The following is a 22,719-nucleotide window of genomic DNA, read 5'->3' on the forward strand; positions in this document are numbered from 1 at the left end:
AGGTGATGTCTTTATTGAAGTTTAGATGTGTTCCTTGGATGCAGGAGGAGGAGGGATCCTGTTTACACAGCCATTCTGTTTATCTATGTCTTTTTATTGGGGAATTGAGACCGCTGATGTTGAGAATTATCAGTGGTCATGTGGTCATGTTTTGTTGTTGTTGGAGGTGGTGGTGGTAGTGGTGGTGGCAGTGGTGATGGTGGTGGTGGTGGTGGTGGTGGTGGTGTGTGTGTGTGTGTGTGTGTGTATGTATTCCCTCTCTCTTGACTTTGCTGGTCTGGGGTTACTTATTCCCTGTGTTTTCTTGTATGTAGTGAACTTCTTTAGGTTGGAGTTTACCTTCTGGTGCCTTCGATATGACTGGATTTACAGGTGGACATTGCTTAAATTTGATTTTGTCACAGAATGTCTTACTCTCTCCATCTATGGTGACGGAAAGTTTTGGTTGGTGTAGTAGTCTGGGTGGGCCTCTGTGGTCTCTTAGAGTGTGGTGGCTTTGTGTTGCCCAAGAGAAAATCTTATGGGGTCCTGTGATGTGTGGGCGCAGGAGGTTCCAGGTAAAATGTGTTTCTAGGTATTGGGACCCGAGACTTGAGACTTAGGAATGGGCTGAGGACAGCGGAGGGGCTTGAAAGAGGAAGGAAAGGAGGGTGTTCCAGCAGGATCCGCTTAGTTAATCCCCCAGGAACGGGGGCAAATATGGAGGAGAATCCGTAGCAGAAGGTCTGCTAAAGAGCTGCAGATGAGGCAGGGCGATTGGATTTGGAAGAATGGAGTGAGAGGTAAAAAAAAAAAAAATCTGTCATTAATCTGCATGTTTTCCTGGTCAGAGTAGCCTGTAGGTTCCCATGGAGGGTCTGTTAGAGGTGTAGCCTGGGGTGGAGGCGAGAAAGTTTGAAGGGAAAGATCTGTGTGATCCACTGGAGATGGGTGCAGGAAAGAAAGAGAGGCCAGAACTGGCGTTCTGCGCCTATGCTGCGGGGGGTGAGATTGGGGAATTGGATCCGGAGGAGCAGAGGGAGACATGAATATCTGTAGGTCACTTTCCTCCGATTGCGGTGGAATAGCCCGTGGGAGAGGGAGGTGAGGAGGGGAAGATCTATGAGGCCACTGGAGACGTGCACAGGTGGGAAGGAAAGTTGCAGCCAGCATTCGGCTGCTACGTTGCTGTGGGTGAGACTGCGGGATTGGGCTGGGAGGAGCCAAAGGAGGGAAGACTATCTGCAGTCACCTACCTGCTTTCCAGGCAGGAGTGGCCAGCTAGAGCTGGAGCTGGGACAAAGCAGCGAGGATGGTGAGGATGGGGAGAGGGATGTTAGAAGGGAAAGGTCTGTGGGATCCACGGAAGAGGAGGTTGCAGGGAGGCTGCCGCAGGTGTTTTGCTGCAGAACCAGGGATGAGCCTGGGGGATTGAACTTGGAGGGATGGAGGGCGTGGGGAAGGTTAGCCCACCTGCTTCTCTGTCAGGAGTGGCCCGTGGGTTCCCACGGAGCACCTGCTTGCGGTCTTCCACCTAAATGTCGTATCAGTAGCTCAAACTCCATATATTGCAGCCTGCTCTGAGGGTGCTATTGATAACCGCTTCTTTCTCCCAATTTGGGTGCTGTTCTAGATAACCAACTTGAGTAGAGTCAGCTTCACAAATATCTCACACCCGAGTCTTTTCTCCATCACTGAAATTACTGCCTCTCATTAGACAGTCACCATTCTTGCTCAAAGAGCTACTCCATTGGGTTTCCTGTTTCTAGCTTCTCTTCATGCCAAACCATATTCCCTTGAGTATCATTTTCCTTCCCAGGGAAGAGAGTCGCATTTCCAGAAAGCCTGTCAGTTTTATAAGGATTCATATTTCTACTATGCCAAGTAGCCCATCAGTCCCGTGGCATTGTTTTCTTTTTGTAATGGGGGGGGGGGTAAATTTGGAATTTGTATGTTGATTTAATTTAGAAATGTCCACTTGCTATCTGCTGGTATATCTCAATACATTGGCACATTTCAGTATATTAGTTTACCCTCAGAATTCTTTATTCTGGTCTCCATAGCTGGGCCCCCTCTTTCCCAGCCAAGCCGCCTTTTGCAGGATCCTAAGGCAGATGTTGTATGTGTGGACTTGCCATAACAGAAGTCCTGTAATAGGAGCTCCCCCAGTATCAGGCAAAGACATTAAGTTCTCTTTAATCTATGCCCTCATGGTAGGGGTGGAGAAACACAGGTGCCCAGATACCCCCAAACACACACACACACACACACACACACACACACACACACACATACACACAAGCACACACGCACACCACGCACACATGCACGCACGCACGCCTTATTCTACCAAGAATGCCATGTATCAGGGGTGTTAACTGTTGAATTTGTGTAGTGTCGCTTGAAATTGACCCTTTTAGGAGCTACACGGTTTGCCAAGGTGCTATCTTTTGTCATTACCTTTCTGAAGGAAAAGAGTTCTGTAAGATTTGTGCTCTCACCAAAGTGATGCATTCTATTGCCCAATTAACAGAAATGTTCTTTGTTTCACCAAATATATATAATTGTCTCACTATATATATATATATATATATATTAACATACAACTAAAATACAGTAATAAAAAGAGCATCCTGTAGGCTCTTCCAATAAAACCACCAAAGCAGTGATGGAGCTGACTGCCAGTATCTGTTTGTAGGCAGCAGGTGGCAGTGTGAATCCATCAAAAATTCCATAATGCGGTTAAAGCAAAAATCAGGGGAAAAATGGAAAGAAAAATTATTTATTTTGCTACATATTAGTCTTCTGACCCAATCAGTAAAAAAGTCATTATTCACACCACACTGGGCAATATGCATTGTAATTTTTAACAAATAATAGGAAACTGTTAATGTGCTCACAGGAAATGCAGTTTTGTCTCGGGCTTCTATGGTCATTTATCACCGCACTTTGTGAAATCACTCATTTGTTCTAATTTGAATGTAAATGACTCTAAGGTTTTACAAATAAGGTGACAGACTCACATAAATGTAATTGCAGGGTTCATCTCCTTCTTTTTATATATCACTCATTAGGTTATGAATTAAATACATCGTATTAAACCAGGGGCATGTCCAATGATGATATTGTAATGGCAAATTACTCTATGCTATTAGAGGTGTATTTTTTATTCATGGACATTAATTTGTCATTAAGCGGCATGAGTTTAGCACTTTTATGTGAAAGACGTGACCTGCAAGGGGAGACATGCTGCTGGGTTCTGTGAGGAGAGGACCTGAGGGCCATAGGTAGAGCATTTCATCTCTCTCTAAGGAAACATACGAGGGGGTTATTTCTTGTTTTGTTTTGTTCTCTTCTTTTACAAATATCCCATGAGTCACTTCATCAGACTGAAGGTATCCTCTGTACAGCACTCATCCCTGGGTCATCTAGTAAATCGAGTCTAGATTCTTGTCACTCGTCTTTGGGAAGCTGAGAACTATCCTGAAGAGATGACAGCACCCACCCCATCCCCCATCTCACCCCTTGAAGGTGCTCATTCATTATCCTTCATTTTCATGGAGTTGTACACTTAAGGGGCTGCAGAGAAAATCGGGCATTTTCTTTCTTTGATGAATGAACAAAGATTTAAAGAATTTTATTCTCTCATGAGGGTTTTGGGAGAGATTTCTGGATAATTTCATGTCTGTTTTAATAAATAGCAGTCTTATGGCTTCTCTTTTTAAGAAAAGATTTTTTTTTCTAGTCCCCACACCTGGAAGCACTGACCTCTGAGACACCATCTCCAAGACTGATGGTCTCTTCTGACAGATTTGAGTCGGCCTCCACAGGGCACAGTATGCTGAGAAAATGCCTTTCCCTGCTTTTGCCCTGGGTGGTTTTGGGTACAAGACCCAGGATCTCATCTTCCACCAATTTCAGGTTTCCTTTCCCTTCCTCCATATTGCATGAACTTAGTATGTGTTGAGGGGACAAAAGTTAACCTTCAATCAGTAATTTTTTTCTGCTTTTTAATATTAATATGTTAAATAATGGTGAGAAAATTGTATAAGCAGCTTTCTGTTACTTTCACCTACTGAATATATTTTGTTCAGTTGGAAATACTTCCTATAGTGACTAAACTCGACAATGAGGAGCTTATATATTTTACAGTATTATAATAGATTATTATTTTTTAAACTAAATAATGCAGCAATGACTTATTAGAGGCTATGTCTTCTAAATAATATATTATCTTAAATTTAATTATTAAAATTAGCTGTATTACCTAAATATATAGTGGGTATTCTGTATAAAATAATTTATCCTCAAGGTTGAAAAGTTATAACCTATATTCATTTTTCTCTAACACTGAGATTTTTTTCTATTAGAGAAGACAAATGATTATACCTACATATATATTTAATATGGCCATAATCCAGTGCACTAACTACATGCCATGATTGCTTCCCTTGAGCTGATACCTTTGTGTTTGGAGCATATTAAAGTATAACTTTTGGAAAATATATTACAAATAGTTTAATCTTTTGCATTCTTTTTCTGTGAAAATAATCAGGAAGTCAAGAAATGTATCAACCAACCCCAAGTCATAGCCAACTGCTAATTATTTTTTCTAATCAAGAATATTTGCCACCTAACATAAGTAATCCAGAATATTAGGTTTGCCAAATATCATTCATATTTGGCTCCAGAAATGCACCATAAGATTTTCTGTAGCCATTTCTGGGTTCCAATTAATTTTTTTCATAGGCTATTGTGATGGCTTTCATTCTCAATGCCCATACTGAAGGATGCCAGCAATTGACAGTCGTAAGGCCTGCTGTCTTCTGGGAGCATTTTAATTTGTTATTTGGTCAAGTTAGGGTTGATTGTATATTTTTTGTGTGTGTTTTTAAAGAGAGGAAAAAAGTCTTGAAGGAGTTTTCTAATACCTGTAGTTTCCATCTAAAGCTATGGAACAAACAAAATCAGAAACCCCACTCCCCCTAAAAATCTAATTTTGTTCATGTGCTTTTTTAAAATAAAAATTTCTTCCACTTCTTATGGATGCTGTAGTTCAGAATCAACAAATGAAGCAATCAAATATGTTTTCACTTTCTTCTATTATCACTACTTGAAATTAGGGGTGGTTCAAACGAAATCTGTGTTTCATTTGCGCTTCCAAGAGTCAATATCTCTACTCCGTGAGACACGTGCCCTCTTCTCTGAAGCTCACACACCTTCTGCTCCTCATTACAGCTTTTTGCCTCCCCATGTTGCCCATGGTTTCAGTCTCCCCATCAGGAGGGTGGGAGAACTGTTTCTTCATTTCCTGTTACCACAACAACCCTCTTCTTCCTCTCGCTGGCAGACTGATGCTGGTGTCTGTGTTTTCTTACATTTTGGGCAGTGAGTCTTTCATAATATCGAATCGTGAGCCTTCTATGTTCCCTCCTACAAAACCCTTTCCTCCCTCCTAGTTCTCCTCCACCTTTTTCAGTCCCTTTACAAGCTCTCTGTCCAACATTGTGGGAGGATAGGAACACTGTGCGTGACCCGTCTCTTCTCCTCACTGCAGTTGTCTTCCTGCTGTGGAGGTCACTGCACCTGAGCTCCAGACATGTGTTCCATTAGCAGTTCCACTGGATACCCTACACGCAGTTCCACCGGATATCCTACACACAGTTCCACCGGATACCCTACACGCAGTTCCACCGGATACCCTATATTCAGTTCCACTGAGTATCCTACACGGAGTTCCACTGAATACCCTACACGCAGTTCCACTGGATGACCTACACACAGTTCCACTGGCTACCCTACACACGGTTCCCCACTGCCTTCATCCAATCCCATTTGCTTGCTCTTCACCATGCTGTTAAGGCAGTACCATTCTTTTAGTTAACCCTACCAGAAACCCCAGTCTCTAGAAATTTAATTGTCAGGAGGAGCCACTCCCTGATGGGTATTTTTCCTTCACATGCCTTTACTTCCCTGAGCTACAATTCTTAGACTGCTCCGTGATTTTGTGATTCTTGCTCAACTTTATTGATTCTCAAATGTGCGGCTTTGTCTTCTGGTCGGCAGTGATGTCACTGAGGTCTGCATTCCTTCCCATGGACTCTCCTGAACTGCTTCCACCCTGCTCCCGACCTATGATTATCATCACCACAGTGCTGGGCATCTGTTTTTAATCTTCAAAATAACTTCCTGCCCCAAAGTCTTACATAGCTTTCTATCTTCTAGATGTAAACTAGTTTCTGGCCTTCCTCATTCTTGTCTCCTTTATGGCCTCTTTGCTGTTGTATCCCAAGGATAACATGCTTTGTCATCGCCAATCCTCTGTCTCCCGGGTTCATTCTTCTGGACATCTGCAGGTATTCGAGTGGAACTCACGCCAGAGACCAGGAGTCACCCTAGAATCTTCCCTGCCCTGTGGCCAGCATGCAATGTCACTTTCATGCACACATTGTTTGGTTTCTCGTTCTCTCTCCTTCTTTCCTGTAACACCAGCTTAATCCAGGTTCTTGTTACTTCCTGGATGAAAGGAACTTCTTGAAAGTTATTAAACTTCACAGTTACTCCAATTCTTCCTCCGATGTTTTGTTTGGTTGATTTTTAAAAGTAATTTTCAACTCATGGGCTTTATTTTCTAATAACAAACTGATTATATTGTACTCTGCTTAAAATCGTTCACTACTTGATGACTCTCCGTAGCCTTTGGTATAATGTTCATTCCTCTTAATTTGACACATGGAGTCTGTGTCTGTTACAAAACTGCCCATCTCTTTAACCTTATTTTTTTTTGACAACTTACTGCTCAAGCGTTGTGCTTCAGTCTTAAGAAACTTTGTACCTTTCCTTAAAACTTTGTGAAAACCCCCTTTTGTGTGGGCTCTTTTGCCTACTGTCAACTTCTGAGTTCCTAACACCCTAAGTAGTTGGCATACACATTTCCTTTTCCACAGGTGGCCAAGTAGTGTGCTCAGTTTGAGTTAGATGCCCTCTTTAATTGTGAGCATTCTTCCAGGAAGCTAATCCCAAAGTATTGCGTTTATTTATCTAGCTCCTCTTGTGTTGATTTGTTTATCTCCCTGTGACATAAGCTCATAACCCAAAGTCACTTGACCTTAAGTGATGAAGTTCTTCTACCCTTCACTCCTACTCTCCGAAATAGATAGAGCATCCTTTTACCCCTTGGTGTTGTTAAAAGATTGAGTTGGGGAATGCAATGGGTCCTGCAACACAGATCCTGCACCAGGAGATGCTTGAGAAACAAGAGCTGACATGGTGAGATGCTTCCCCTGTGCTCACATGCTGAGTAAGCAATGGTGAATTCTGAAGCAACATTTTTCAGCTCATGGTGACTGTGGCCAGCATTGATGGTACCTGATCATGGCTATATTTCTGTGCCCCTCCCTACTAGAATTCCAGCTTACTAAGAAACTTTCACAAAGAACAATATAAAATTATTCATGAACCTTAGATATTATGCATACAATTGATTATGAAAATGTACCAGTAACCTAATTGTAGAATTCCTCAGTTACATAGCACAAATATATTTGAATATGTCTTCTAAAACTGACAGAATTAGAGCATGTTTTGTTTCTTGTGTTTTTTGAATTGCTGGTAATACTTTGTTTTTATTTAATTGAGGCATATAAAATGTATATTTGTATTAGCATATAAATATATAGTTACTTAAGGCCATCCAGAAATATTTACATGTATATAAATGTATAAACATGTATAAGTATCTGTATGTTTACACATGCATATATATGTATGCATGCATATATATCCACATATATGTTTATGCACACAAAATTCTTGGGCTTGCATCATTTTCGCACATCATAAATAAGTCTGATCTACATGGTCAGTGGAATATTTATTTTCTTCCTTAACAATTTGACTTTATCCTTTCAACCCCAAATGTAGTACTGAGAAAATTCAGTCCCTTTGCATACATGATAAACATGATAATTTATTTCCCTGCCTGATTCAGTCCAAGGCTGTTAAAAGGTGGGTTGTGTGTATCTGTTCATTTGCTTTAACCTGTTCTAGCCCCTCACCCCATGTTAAACCTTTATGTTGTTTCCTGGACTCGGGAGTACAGCCCTTTCTTCTGCACTGGGTTGAGTAGTCACATAATATCTTGGTTTATAACTAGGTTGTAATCCAAATAGGAAACAGGTGGAATCACAACTGGGGATGGTGCCTTGGATATTAATGGCTTGGCTCAGCCGTGGAATTTCTAAAGCCGTATACACTTTTTTTGTCTTAATTATGCATTCATTAAAAGCTTTTATACCCCACAGAATAAAGTAAATATTTTTTGATCTCCATAGTGTGCTCCCAGACTGTAGATTTGCACAGCAGGGTCTTGATAATCTGAATAAATTGTATTTCCCCAAGGACTTTATCTTTCAAATAAGGTCATAAAGAAAGGCAGCTCCCCCCATCCTTGAATTTCTCAATGTGCCTTTTCTGCCTGAGAAGCGAAGTATATGATAGTAACCGAGACATAGTTGTGATCCGCTGTATTGTCTCGGTCTGCTCTTCTTGTTTATCTCTCTCTCTCTCTTTTTTAAGCTCAGGGACCATTTTATTAAAACTTGAATGAACACCATGAGGAAAAGTAAGCTGTACAGCTACAGAGAAGAGCGGCGTGGAGAACAGAAAGAGAGAACGACAAGCGTTTTGAAGTTGGGTCCCAAAAAGCAGTCAGACCCCATGTTGGAGATATGTATGAAGCTGCTTGGTAGATAGAGGGTCTTCAGACACAGGAGAAAGTCTAGAGGGTCAGGCAAGCACAGTTAAGATTTTGGTTGATATCCAAGCAAAAACTAGAAAGGGAAGCAGGAAAGCTACCCATTATTAGTTAGAACTCAGAAAAGCCTCCTCTTAAACTGTCCACGTCTCAGTTACCCCGATCTTTTCAGAACACTGCTAGAGTTATGAGCGTTGACAATTAAGCATGTGGTATATTTTGAACTACTGTATTTTCAACATAAACTAGATTTATAAAAAGATAGCCCAATCATAAGCATTAGATTTCAGTTGGTAACAAATTGTCCTACCTCCTTACGGTTTAATACTTGGCACTTGGTCTCAAAAAGCAGCTGACAGGATGTCTTAATTTCATTTTGAGCTAGCATAACTACCAAGTAAACCATGCTGGTTTTACATATAATATGGGACGTTTGGAATAGTTTTGAGTCATTTTATACTTTCTTGGTTTCATACCCACGGTGGCCTTTTCTTTAGCAGAGAAAAATCTATCTGAAATACTATTCAATTTGCTTATCTTAGAAGTAAAAGTTCTGGAAATCAAAAACGGTGCTTCTATTTGCTTTAACCTTGAGAAACATTTAACATTATCCTCAATCCAAGCCATGGTTTTCACACTGATTGTAAGTGTTGTTGGTGCTTATTTTTCTTTCATAAGTCAGTGATGTTCTTAAAATTAAATTAAGGAAGAAGAGAAATAGCTGTGATTCAGGTGCTGTGTCAATCAGGTTTCCTGCTACCAAGGGCAAGCATCTCTACTGTTTTGTTGTATCTAGGACCCCTGGATTTGAGGTATCATATTTTGGGGCAGGTATTGGGATAGTACACAGCAGATATGACCACATGATAACAAATTTTTCCCACGTTTTATATAATTCCCGTGTCACGGGTATAATTACACTGCAGAGCTGCGTGGGCAAGGAGGTATTGACAGGCCAAAGGACCATCAGAATAGTTGAACCTTAAATAGCCTTTGTTTTTGAAACTTGGATCACTGACTGGCAGGCTGTGTTGCAGTTGGTCCAGAGGGCACATCCCTTTACCATATATGGTTCACAGGAGCGGGACTGTGGCTCACGGGCAGTGCATATGTACACTCTATATATAAGATTTCATATTTTTGCAATCCAAGATCAGTGGAGAGGCAATGACTCTAGATGACATTATCTGAGGGATAGGTTCACAGCTGCTTTGAATTATAGAGCAAAGTTGATATATAAATGTCCTTATTAATTTAGCTGAAATACTAAGAAATGCCTTGGAATTTTTGGCAAGTTATACCATTACATGAGGCCCATGAAAGCGCATCACAAAGGCCAAGATGGTCATTCTCTCATTGTCTTCCCTGTTTGGGGAAGATGGGAGGAGGGCAGCAGGGTCAATGACCCCTCGGGCTCACTTGCTTCCTCCTACCCATGTCTTAACCATGTGACCATTTTGCCTTGAAAGGGTAATTGTATTTCAAAGAAAGTTGTATTTAGCTTTTTTGTGGTTTTTATTCCCCTTATGACTTGCCCAAGTTAATCTCAAGAATAGCTCTTATAAGGATCTCACAGGAATAAGCCATACAAAGAGTCCAAATGTGGAAAATATGTACATTTTTAGGAATTATTGAGATTGGAAAACGTTGCATTTCTCCTATAGCTAGTGCAGTGTTGGGGACACATTTTGTGGCTGTTCTGTAATTTAACTTGTCATTCCTATCATGAGAAACAAGTAGAAGGGAAAAGAGAAGCCAACTATTCCTGAACCGAAGAAAAATAAATATTATTTTAAAAATTTCCTGAAGAATAACAATTTCTGCACTATAATTCTGAATAAGAACTAAATTTCAAGAGGGAAACATTGTGACAAAACTCAAATCTTTTTAGAATAAAAAGAAAGCTTTTCTTTTTAAATTATTATTTTATTAATTGATTTTATTGAGCAATACATTTTTCTCTGCTCCCCTCCCTGCTTCTCCCCTCCCCTTCGGTCCTCTCCCATGGTCCCCATGCTCTCAATTTACTCAGGAGATCTTGTCTTTTACTATTTCTCATGTTGATTGGATTCATGTATGTATCTCTTAGGGTCCTCATGTTATCTAGGTTCTCTGGGATTGTGATTTGCAGGCTGGTTTTCTTTGCTTTATGTTTAAAAACCACTTACAAGTGAGTACATATAATAATTGTCTTTCTGGGTCTGAGTTACCTCACTCAATATGATGTTTTCTAGCTCCATCCATTTGCCTGCAAATTTTGAGATATCGTTATTTTTCTCTGCTGTGTAGTACTCCATTGCGTAAATGTACCACATTTTCCTTATCCATTCTTCAGTTGAGGTTCTGGCTATGACAAACAATGCTGCTGTGAACATAGTTGAGCACACGTCCTTGTGGTACAATTGAGCATCCTTTGGCTATATACTCAAAAGTGGTATTGCTGGTCTTGAGGAAGGTTGTTTCTTAATTTTCTGAAACATTTCCATACAGACATCCAAAGGAGCTTGTACTCCAACCAGCAGTGCAAGAGTGTTCCCTTTACCCCACATCCTCTCCAGCATAAGTTGATAGTTTTCATAAGCGACCCCAAAAATTCTAACAAGGAACTTCTAAAACTCATAAACACTCTCAGTAATGTAGCAAGATACAAGATTAACTCAAAAAATTAGTAGCCCTCTCTACACAGATGATAAATTGGCTGAGAAAAAAATGAGAGAAACATCACCCTTCACAATAGCCATAAATAGCATAAAATGTCTTGGAGTAACTCTAACCCAACAAGTGGAAGACCTGTATGACAAGAACTTTATATCTTTGAAGAAAGAAATTGAAGAAGACACCAGAAAGTTGAACGATCTCCCATGCCATCAAGTAGGTAGAATTAACATAGTAAAAATGGCAATCTTACCAAATGCTATTTACAGATTCAATGCAATTCCCATCAAAATCACAGCAAAATTCTTCACAGACCTCAAAAGACCAGTACTCAACTTCATATGGAAAAACAAAAAACCCAGGATAGCCAAAACTATTCTGTAGAATAAAAGAACTTCTGGAAGCATCACAATCCCTGACTTCAAACTCTACTACGGAGCTACAGTACTGAAAACAGCCTGGTATTGGAATAAGAACAGGCAGGAGGACCAATGGAACCGAATCGAAGACCCAGATATTAATCTGTACACCTACAAACACCTGATTTTTGACAGTGTAGCAAAAAATATAAAATGAAAAAAGAAAGCATATTTAACAAATGGTGCTGGCATAACTGGATATCAACATATAGAAGAATGAAAATAGATCCATATCTATCATCATGCACAAAACTCAAGTCCAAATGGATCAAAGACCTAAGCATAAAGTCAGCCACACTAAATATTATAGAAGAGAAAGTGGGAAGTACACTTGAACACATTGGCACAGGAGACCACTTCCTAAATATAACCTCAGGAGGACAGATACTAAAAGAAACAATTAATAAATGGGAGCTCCTGAAACTAAAAAGCTTCTGTAAAGCAAAGGACATGTCAACAAGACAAAAACGGCAGCCTACAGAATGGGAAAATATCTTCACCAACACCGTATCAGACGTAGGGCTAATCTCCAAAATATACAAAGAACTCAAGAAATTGGTCATCAAAAGAACAAATATTCCAATTTAAAAAATGGGGTACAGACTTAAACAGAACTCTCAACAGAGGAATCTAAAAAATGGCTGAAAGACACTTAAGGAAATGTTCAGCATCCTTAGCCATCAGAGAAATGCAAATCAAAACAACTCTGAGATTCCATCCTATACCATTAAGAATGGCCAAGATCCAGAAAGCTTTTTTTTTAACCAATAGACTTCCTTGATGTTAAGTTGTGATTTCTATTTAAATCTCTGCCTTTCCCTGCATGCTCTGAGTTTTTAAAGCCACAGAATGTTGAAGAATGGAAACAGTCTCATAATCAAGGTGGCTATCACTTGGAAAGTGTCAAAATACTTTTGGTCCAAGTAGTCAATTTGGGGGGGAAATAATTCTTTCTTGGATTGAATAAAATTTAAGGTTTATTAAAATATTTCTTTCTCAGAGAAGAATGCTTTCTTTCTGCTTGTCCATTGTGTGTACCTGTACTTATATTGTAGTTTTTGGTATTGTCAACTTGAATGATTATAACCAGGTTGTCTTCATGGAAAATAGAGTGACACTGGCTTCATCTTTGGACATGTGAGAAGGCTAGAATGGGGCTGGGTGTGCTACCTGACAGCTGTTTCCCCAAGTACTTGGGAGGCAAAGGTAGGAAAATTGTCAAAAACTCAAGGACACATAGAATGGTTTACATAACGATTTCCAGGCCAGCCTGGGCTTCAGGGTAAGAACTTGCCTCAAAAAAATAAAAGAAAGAAAAAGAAAAAAGGGACAGAAAGTAAAATGGGGTAATATTAGAGACACTAATGAATTATGAAAATGTGGCCTGCTTTGGGTGAAGTTCAGAAATAGATGGAGAGGTTGGAATGGCACAGGATATTTTGTCTACTTAATTATCATTGGGACTTTCTATGTTAAACTCACATGTTGACCACCTACCTGCTCTATGGTGGACCCCAGGAGACACAAAGAATGACCCATAATCCTTGCCACCAAGGCCTTTGGATCTGTGGAAGGATATGGAGTTGTAACAGGGACTTCAGGTACCTGCTAGAAGTCTGCAGAGGGGAGGGTGGAAGCCCAAAGAGGATGTGATCTAGGGAAATTGGAAAAGTAAAGTGAGATTTTTCATTCATTCATCCATCCATCCATCCATCCATTCATCTAGCATGTACCTGACATTTAGAGTAGAACAGTAGACAAGGCTGGCAGGTTTTCTTCCCAAAGGACTAACTTATTGGGGGCCTGTACATGCACACATAAATACAGGAAAATGTAGAAAATAAGTACAGATGGAGATAAGTGTAGCAAGCAGACTAGTAGAAAAATGTGATAGGGCATCATCCCATGGAGACAGAGAGGGACATGTTGGGCATGAGGCCCAGGCAAAAAGAAAAGAAACTGTATTTGTTATTCATAAGAAATTAGCACCTGCTGTTTCCCAATTCTGGGACATTGTTCCTGCAGCTTCAGCTCCATCTTATTCTAAAATGTAGTTTTTATGATTGAATTAGTTATGGTGAGGCCAACAAATAAGAAGATAATTCTTATTTAAAAGACAGTTTGAGCTGGTATGATGATGACTCAGCTGTTAAAGACACTTGCTGCAAGCTTGATTCTTGGAGCTTGATCCCTGGGACCCACATGATTTAAGGAAAGAAACAACTCCCACAAATTGTCTCATCTCCATACAACCTGCCACTTGTGTGTACGTGCGCATACACACACACACACACACACACACACACACACACACACACGTGCGTGCACGTGCTATAAATTAATAAAGTAAAACACTCAAAAATCTTAAATCTTACAAAAATCAAAAGAATTGATAAACTGTAAACACTCAGTAGATGGGAAGAAATATGACCTGTAGTTGATGTACATCCATTATCTTGCTAAGCCAGTGTCTGGTCTTCCTTCAGCTGTCAGCTCCGTGTTCTCAATAAACCCTTAGTAACTTTTATTCCAGGTCAAACCCTTATTATAGGCACTCAGCCTCATGTTCTATCCTTTGTATTGTTTATCTTGGTTATATTTTGCATTTATTCATAAGAGGATGGACAGACAGACAGACTTCCAGAAGACTACAGTCTTCAAAAACTGGTGCTTTTATGTCTTTGGCTACCGTGCCCATTGTGTTTTTCCCTCCTGTGAATGTGTAGGAGGAGGTTTTCACAGTCAGTGTCAAGCCAGTTTGGTTTGTGATGCTGCTTTGCAGGATGAGAAATTCAGCAGGATCCAGGTCACGGGAGACAGTGCTGTGTTCTGAATTTTATTTTATTTTTCCTATAAGCAGATGGGAGTCTGTTACTTAGCTTTTAAAAATTCTCTTTAAAAGTTTTGCTTATATAAAAAGGAAATAACTTTCTGGAACAGTTGTTAGAAAGTGATGGAGTCCAAGGGATTTATGAACACAGACTTTAGTTCTGGCTGCTTTCTGCTGAAATTAGGGCTTTGTAGGGCTAAGGTCAAGTCCCCTCCTTCTTTGGTGGTGTTTTTAATTTGGTTTTTATTTAGTTGGTAAATTAGGAAAAACTGACATTGCAAATGTTAAATTCTTCTCTAAACATAAGAGATGTGTATTTAAGTTTGTTTTTGTGTCTTATAGTTTTACTTACATTGTCTTTATCACTTGTGATTAAATATGTCTAAGTATTTTGTTGTTTTAAAATGTCATTTATTTATTCCTTGACAATTTCATACATGAGTACAATGTTTCTTAAGCCTACCCACCTCCAACTCTACCCTCTCACTCCTTCCAGTCAACCCCTAACATATCTTCTTCCCACTTTGGTGTCCCTCACTTTTTATTAAATACATTTATAACTGAGTTTTAGACAGTTCATGATATGGTCAAACTCTTACATAAAGAAAGAATTGAGACTTTGATACCGAGGCAGGAATAGTAATTTTTGACAGTTCCAGCAGTCCAGACAAGAAATGATAAATGACATAAAAGACATGCTAATAAGGAAGAACAGACGAGATTAGTCAATTGACTAGATGTAAGAGAAGAATATAGGCCAGTGTGGGGGCTCCTGATGCAGAAATCTAGATGTGACCATTCTCCAAAAGAAGAAAGAGAGAACTGAGAGCAGGTTCAGCAGTTAGGAACACATGTTACTCATGTAAAGGTCCTGGGTTCAGTTATAAGTTCATATTTAGGGGATCCCACATCCTTTTCTGACTTTGGGGGACACTGCACGCATGTGGCACACACACATTCATACATATAAAATAAACAAATCTAAAATTATTTTTTTAAGAATATACAGAAGAAGCAAGCTCACACGAAATAGGCTCAGTTTGGACATGTTGGTACAATAGGCTATGGATGGAAACTCAGAGAAGACCCTACAGCTGGTGAGAAAATGGATTCCAAGCTAAGGAAAATGGATTGGATAGGAATCTAGGCTAGAGGACCATTAAGTTATGAATTTAGTACTCAATGCTGTATTTTTTCTTTTTACTTTCACCGTCTTCTTTCTACCCTAATGTATCGGTACTTTCTTTCAAGTAATGGATATCTAGAGAGGCCGAATTCTTCCTTTTGCCCTTCTTTTGTCAGTGATGTGCCACCTCCAGCATAGCTCTGGGGACAGACCTGTCTGGTTGAGGTGAGGTAATGAAGAAACCACCAACACAGAGACACAGAGGCCCACAGTAAAGCTGGGTCTGGCAGGCTGTAGCATGAAGGGCCTGCTTGTTGGTGTATCTGTCCCGCCCGACACCCCACAACCGGCATACCCCAAAGAAAGTCAATCACACAAAGATCTGTATAAGTTATAAAGCTGATTGGCCCATTAGGTCAGGCTACTTATTAGCTCTTATGACATATGTTACCACATTATCCTTATCTATATTAGCCATATGGCTTGCTACCTTTTTCAGCTGTCAGCTCACATGTTGCTTCTTCAGTGATCTGGGCAGGAATGGCGGAGAGAGCTTCCTCCTCCCTAGCCTTCTCCTATTCTCATTGCCCCGCCTCTACTTCCTGTCTGGTTGACCTGCCTCTACTTCCTGCCTGGCTGATGAGCGTTTTATTAAAATACATGATTGACAGAATACAGATAATTCTCCCACACCAGCAGGCGGGATTATCTGACTGAGAAGCCATCACACACTAGACACTCAGCGTGCTTGCTGTATACAGCCGAACAGAGAGGTGAGGGTATTACATGCAGCTGCACAGGGAAGCATGCTTAGTCACATAGATAAACAAGGTGTTCGGGCATGCAGTAGCTAAACACAGAGACGGGTTTAGCTAATCTCAGTAGGAGCAATCTCCATAACGGAAAAGTCTTCAGGCTGTAAACATCCGGAGAGAGAGGACTGTGGCGGACATTTTCTGTGCACACTATCAACATCTTCACATAGTCAAGAGGAAGGCTTTTCTGTCTATCTGAAATGGCGTTGCCATTTCCCATGGGTCTGAGTTTAAGATCTTCGCCATGATGGTCTCATGTCACCAACACACAATGACTCAGGACTTCACACATTCAGAATTTCGTTCAAACTTCCCCCCACATACACACAAGCACACGCACACACACACACACACACACACACACACACACACACACACACGGAAATGAACTTTGGTTTTCTGATTCAAAGCCGCAGGGGTTTTTATACTTTCCTGGTCTTGCTCTCGGGCCCCACTCTTCTCTACACTTTGCATGAGCCCAGTTGTTGTGGGAAGTGATTTTCAAATAGAGTCTCCACGACAGCCCTGTGAGCTGGTTGGAGTTTTTTATTTGTAAATGGTGAGTAGTGGCAGTCTGGTGATGGCTTGCGTTTCTTATCAATAGTACCACATCTGCCTGACTTCAGGGACCTGTCTATCCCTACTGTCCTGAGTTGTCTCTGTGTCTGATGTTCTGCCTTAAATACAAGCTTTCCTTTTCTTTTTCTTTTCTTTTCTTTTTAGCACAGGAGCAACTTTTTTTAAAAAGAATAAAGCCTAGAATATAAATGGGGTGTGTGTGTGTGTGTGTGTGTGTGTGTGTGTGTGTGTGTATTTGAAAGTGATTATCTCTGCATGATGAACTTATCCTGTCTGCCCCAATAGGAGGGGTGTGTGCTATGGCATCGTGGTCTCAGGGAGGTGGATTCTTTCTTCCCCTCACCTTCCCACTGCTCACAAGTTATGTATGGAAAGGTGAGCAGACGCTTCTGACATAGCTAGAAAGCACTGGAGGTTTGGGGACATTGTTTTTAAGGAGCAATGAAAAGATGGAGCTCAGAGCCTCTTTATCTCAAAACTGTTGTTTCTCTCATACACAGACAGGTACACGTGGCCTTCCGTATGAGTAGTGCTATTTAGTTATTCATCGCACATCATTTTTGGATTTTTATTAATATAGTCCTGAAGAAGATTAAAGAATTACCTTGAAAGAAAACTCAGTGGGACTGAGACAATGGTTACTATGTGAGACTGAGGCATGGGTTTGTATCCCCAGCATCCAGATGAAAAGTGTGCATTCCTGGCTATATCTGTCTCCGGTATTGTAGGGAAGACAGCTGGATCCCTAGACCTCAGTGGCTGGCCAGTCTTTCCACACTGTTGAGTTCCGGGTGTAGCAAAAACCATATCTCAAAAAATAAGGGGGAGAGAGATCAAATAAGACACATAACATGAGCGTCTGGTCTTCACAAGCATACATATGCATGCACACACATGTGCATGCGTATACCCACATGAATGTGCACATATAATACACACATATATACATGCAAATTTATTCATAGGGACCCAGTAGTTAAAGTGTTTTCCAGACAAGTGTGAGTACTGACTGGAGTTTGGATTTTTAAAACCCACATAAATGTCAAATGGCTGGGGCAGTTTACCTGTAATTGCAGCCTTAGAAAGGAAAGCTGGGGTCCCAGAGCAAGATGACTTGGGAGACTAGGCATATTGGGGAGTTAAGGGTGTCACTGGGAGAGGACTGCCTCAATGAGTAAGATGGACACGTGATTCAGGGTGATTCCCAACATCAACTTTGAGCTGCCATACACATACACACCTATACATGCACCCACCACAAAAGTACATGTGCCTACACAAAGACAAAAATTTATATACATACGTGCAAAGTACACATAGGCTGAACTGAAAGAGAATAAAAATAAATAACAAAAACAATATTGTTTTTGTTACTTAGGGAGGGGAAGGGAGAAGGGAGAGAGAGAGAGAGAGAGACAGAGAGAGAGAGAGAGAGAGAGAGAGAGAGAGAGAGAGGTAAACATGAGGTGGTACAGTAGGGAGATAGGAAGGATCTAGGAGGAGTAAGGGAAACCGTTATCAAATTATATCAAAAAAACTAAATAAAAAGAAAAAACAGTTATTTAAAATCCCACATTAAAATAATTTTTTAAATTATCTGTACTTTTGAAGTGGACTACTTTTAAGTTGTGGGCTTATAATTTGAAGAAACCCAGAATGGGTGTATAAAGATAGAAAGACCCATGATGAAGTATATTCAATTGCCATTCTGTATTCAATTCATGTTTTCTTCACTTGCTCCATGCCCACCACTTTTTCTCTGTAGGTGTTTCTGCTCCACCCACTCTCCTCTTTGTGCCCTGGTACTGACCATTGAATCAGAACCCTGATACCCCTGAAATAGTTGGAAAGTAGGTTTTGGAAGAATGGCAGAGTAATGCTATGGGACACCAAAATAGTCTCCAGGCTCTAAATTATGTGAATTTACTCAGAGATGTCCTCCATCACATAGACATGTCCTGAAATACACACTAGACTCTCCTGTTCTCCCCTGATGGCCTTGTAACTACCAATCTTAAGAAAGAGACTTTGAAGAACAATTTTAAGTATACCTGAAAAGCTAACCCTGTAACCGATATATTCCTTTGATAAAATGTGAATAAAAAGCTAGGCTATTTTGAGTAAAAGGTATGATGTTTGCATTGTAGCGGACGTCAGTGGTCATCTGTTTTGATAAATAGCATTTTAAAGAAAAACACTGAGACCTTTACAACTTGGTGGCAAATAGACCTATTAAGAGTCCTATAGTAGATCGGGCAGTAGTGGCACATGCCTTTAATCCCAGCACTCGGAAGATAGAAACAAGCGAGTCTCTGTGAGTTCGAGGTCAACCTAGTCTACAAGAGCTAGTTCCAGGGTAGCTAGGACTGTTACACAGAAAAACCCTGTTTCAAAAAAATAAAAAATAAAAAACAAAAACAACAACAACAACAAAGAATCTTATAGTTCGGGCCTCCCCTTTATTGTCCCACCAGATTTGTGTAGTTTCATCAGAGAAGCTTCTTTTTGCAGTAGATTGTGATTACCATGGAGACCCACACTGGTCAGTATGAAGAGAATAAGGTACTGTGAAGTGCTCAGCCCTTAATGGGGCGTCTGTATCATATTCTTCCTTTAGAGCTACGTGGTCGTCATGGAAGAGGTGGGGAGACATTATTAGAGCCAGTGCGGTGAGTTTCTGTAGTGACACAGTGTTTGCTGGGCACGACAGGACTGTTACATGTGAACCCACAGCAACTGTGACGGCATGCCCAAGACCTGAACAAGATCAAACCAGCTGAAATCTCAGCATGGATAGTAAAGGGGCTCATGAAGTCCCACCCTTAATTGGGGCACAACTGGAAACTATTGCCTGTTAGGGCAGGGAGAATAAGTTTACTCTATGGATGTGGCTCCTAAGAGGCCACTCATGCTCCAGGGGGTTCCTACACCCAAGCAGATCTAGGCAGCATATGAACTTGTGGTATATATGATATTTGAAAATTTAAATAAGTATCAGATTTTAAAAATACCCATTTAAAATGTCAAATATTTTGAAATTATATATAATAGAATAAAATATTATTAGAATTCTTAATAGTCTTAGAAAACTAGGACAAGGAAATATATCATGTTTAATTAAATAGTTCTGTAGAATATACGGATGCCGTATAGCATCTACCAGTCCTTCTGCTGTTACAAAACACTGACCATATATTAGTGACTATGAAATCTGAATGAGGGGAATCTGGCATACCATTATTCTTATTCTACTTAATTAAGCAAACTTTCTATCAACAGAGGTGTGTACCACCCTGGCTCTCACAGAGGTGCAGTGACAGGGGTTCCTGGGGGCTACAGCTTTGTGGCTAGTTTCCTAGAGTCCTGGCCATACATTTGAGAGCATGGCTGCAGAAACTTTGAGAATAAGTAGGAGGGAATGCTACTGGTGTTCTGAATGTTCAAGGCTAGCAAAACAAGGTCCATGTTTAGAGGGATTTGATATATATTCAAGACATGAGTCTTTGTGTGAGATTAACTCCTTTGCTAAAATTTACATATAAATTTTGTCTTTCAACTCCTTTAAGTCGGGATGGGTAGTAGTTTTTTATAGACATTCTGAGAATGAACTTTCACAAACAATGTAAAGTCATTGTCTCTATGGGTTTGTGCTTAGTCCCCAATCCCCACTTAACTGTTCTTCTATTACCTTCAGTAGACAAAGAGCTAAACTACAGGCAAGGTAAAACGCATGATTGTCCCTGTATTAGTCAGGGCTCTCTGGAGATATAGTGTGTGTGTGTGTGTGTGTGTGTTTGTGTGTGTGTGTGTGTTTACACAAGGGGATTTATTAGAATGACTTACAGGCTATTGCTCAGCAAGTCCAACAATGACTGTTTACCGATAGAAAGTCCCAGATTTCAACAGTTGTTCACTTCATGAGTCTGGGTGCTCAGCTGATCTTCAGTATACAACAGAATCCCAGAGAAGCAGACATTAATGCCAATGAAGGGCAAAAGAAGGGTGAGGGCAAGCAGGCAAAAAGCACAAGATTCTTTCTTTCTCGTCCTTCGTAATGGCTCCCATGAGCCTTCACAGTCTTTATTGGTAAGGACTTCCACATGTTTTTTAAAAAGTTGCAAAGTAGCATTTCAGCTGGCAAAATGAGGACATCCTTTCAGGAAATCCCATTGTAAAGATGTGTTTAAGGTCTGGAGAGACAGCTTAGCAGTTAAGAGCACTGTCTGCTCTTTCAGAGGACCAGGGTTCAATTCCAAGCACCCACACAGCAACTCACAACTGTCTGTAACTCCAGTTCCAAGGGATCCCTCATACAGGCATATATGCAGGCAAAACACCCATGCACATAAAATAAAAATAAGTTATCTTAAAAAGAATATGGGTTGGGAGGAAGGAAAACTTAGAGTCTTATAATTGGAGTAGGGGAATTATCTTAATATTAATGGCCCCTGCTGGGCGGTAGTGATGCACACCTTTAATCCCAACACTCTGGAGGCAGAGGCAGGTGGATCTCCATGAGTTCAAGGCCAGCCTGGTCTACAAGAGCTAGTTACAGGGCTGCTGGAACTGTTATGTAGAGAAACCCTGCCTTGAAAAACATATATGTAATATTAATGGCCCCACCCCACCCAGTATGAAAATGGTAGTGAGTGACCTAATTTCTTGCTTGTTCTATCTGAATTTCTAAGAATTTTTTTTTTATGTTTTTTGGCACCCAGGAACTAAATAGCTTTAATTACTTGGATCTGTACAGACTTGCTGACCTCTTTCACCTCACTTTGCTGGAGAAGGCTGTGATTGATTTCCTAGTGAAGCACCTCTCGGAGCTCCTGAAGAGTCGACCGGAGGACGTTCTCACACTGCCCTACTGTCTGCTTCAGGAAGTGCTCAAGAGTGACCGCTTGACCTCCCTGAGCGAAGAGCAGATCTGGCAGGTAAGGGCATGCTGCCTAGCCTCTGAAAGGTATGACATCAGCAGAAAGAGAAGAATTCAGGTGCAACAACTTTCTCGGTGGGCAAGTCATGTGCCAATCTGTAGCCATTGGTGGGCACCCACCAGTCTGCAGTCATTGGTGGACACCCACCAGTCTGCAGCCATTGATGGGCACCCACCAGTCTGTAGTCATTGGTGGGCACCAGCCAGTCTGCAGCCGTTGGTGGGCACCTGCCAGTCTGCAGTCATTGGTGGGCACCCGCCAGTCTGCAGCTCTTCTGGGAATGAACCCAGTGCTGTGCTTTCCTTAAACCTGGGTAAACCAGAAAAGAGAAGGGATTTTCTCTTGACACCAAAAATGTTTCTTAAGTTTAATATGAGAAAAATGGATTGTAAAACAATTTTATACATATTTAAGCCATTGAAACAAAAAGAATTCAGGGTTTGGGGAGAAACCATTCATATTTTTTTAATTTCTTTTTAAAATTATCTAAATGAGAAAAATGTAGAAATAGCTTTTAGTAGTTCAAATAAACTTTTTCATTTGAGTTTTTAACTCATTTGTGGATAACTTATTAGTAAGTTTTGAAGTAGGCAATTTTTAATGTTTTAAGTCTGGGTGAAGGAC

At 40.5% G+C, this 22,719-nt stretch overlaps 1 protein-coding gene across 4 annotated transcripts in view; it reads left to right on the plus strand.

Moving 5' to 3' along the window:
* Positions 1 to 22,719, plus strand: part of Klhl32 (kelch like family member 32) — a 228,057-nt gene that overhangs the window by 135,195 nt on the left and 70,143 nt on the right. For 2 of the 4 annotated variants that reach the window (XM_048420226.3, XM_048420227.3), the window contains one exon: positions 21,877 to 22,092. In XM_048420226.3, the coding sequence (XP_048276183.1) occupies positions 21,877 to 22,092 (216 nt within the window). Of the gene's footprint in view, positions 1 to 21,876; positions 22,093 to 22,719 lie in introns of those variants that run through there. The other 2 variants (XM_048420228.3, XM_085677288.2) reach the window with 2 other exon arrangements.

Source organism: Myodes glareolus, chromosome 16, assembly GCF_982192425.1.
Source record: "Myodes glareolus chromosome 16, mMyoGla1.1, whole genome shotgun sequence".
NCBI classification, from domain to species: Eukaryota; Metazoa; Chordata; class Mammalia; order Rodentia; family Cricetidae; genus Myodes; species Myodes glareolus.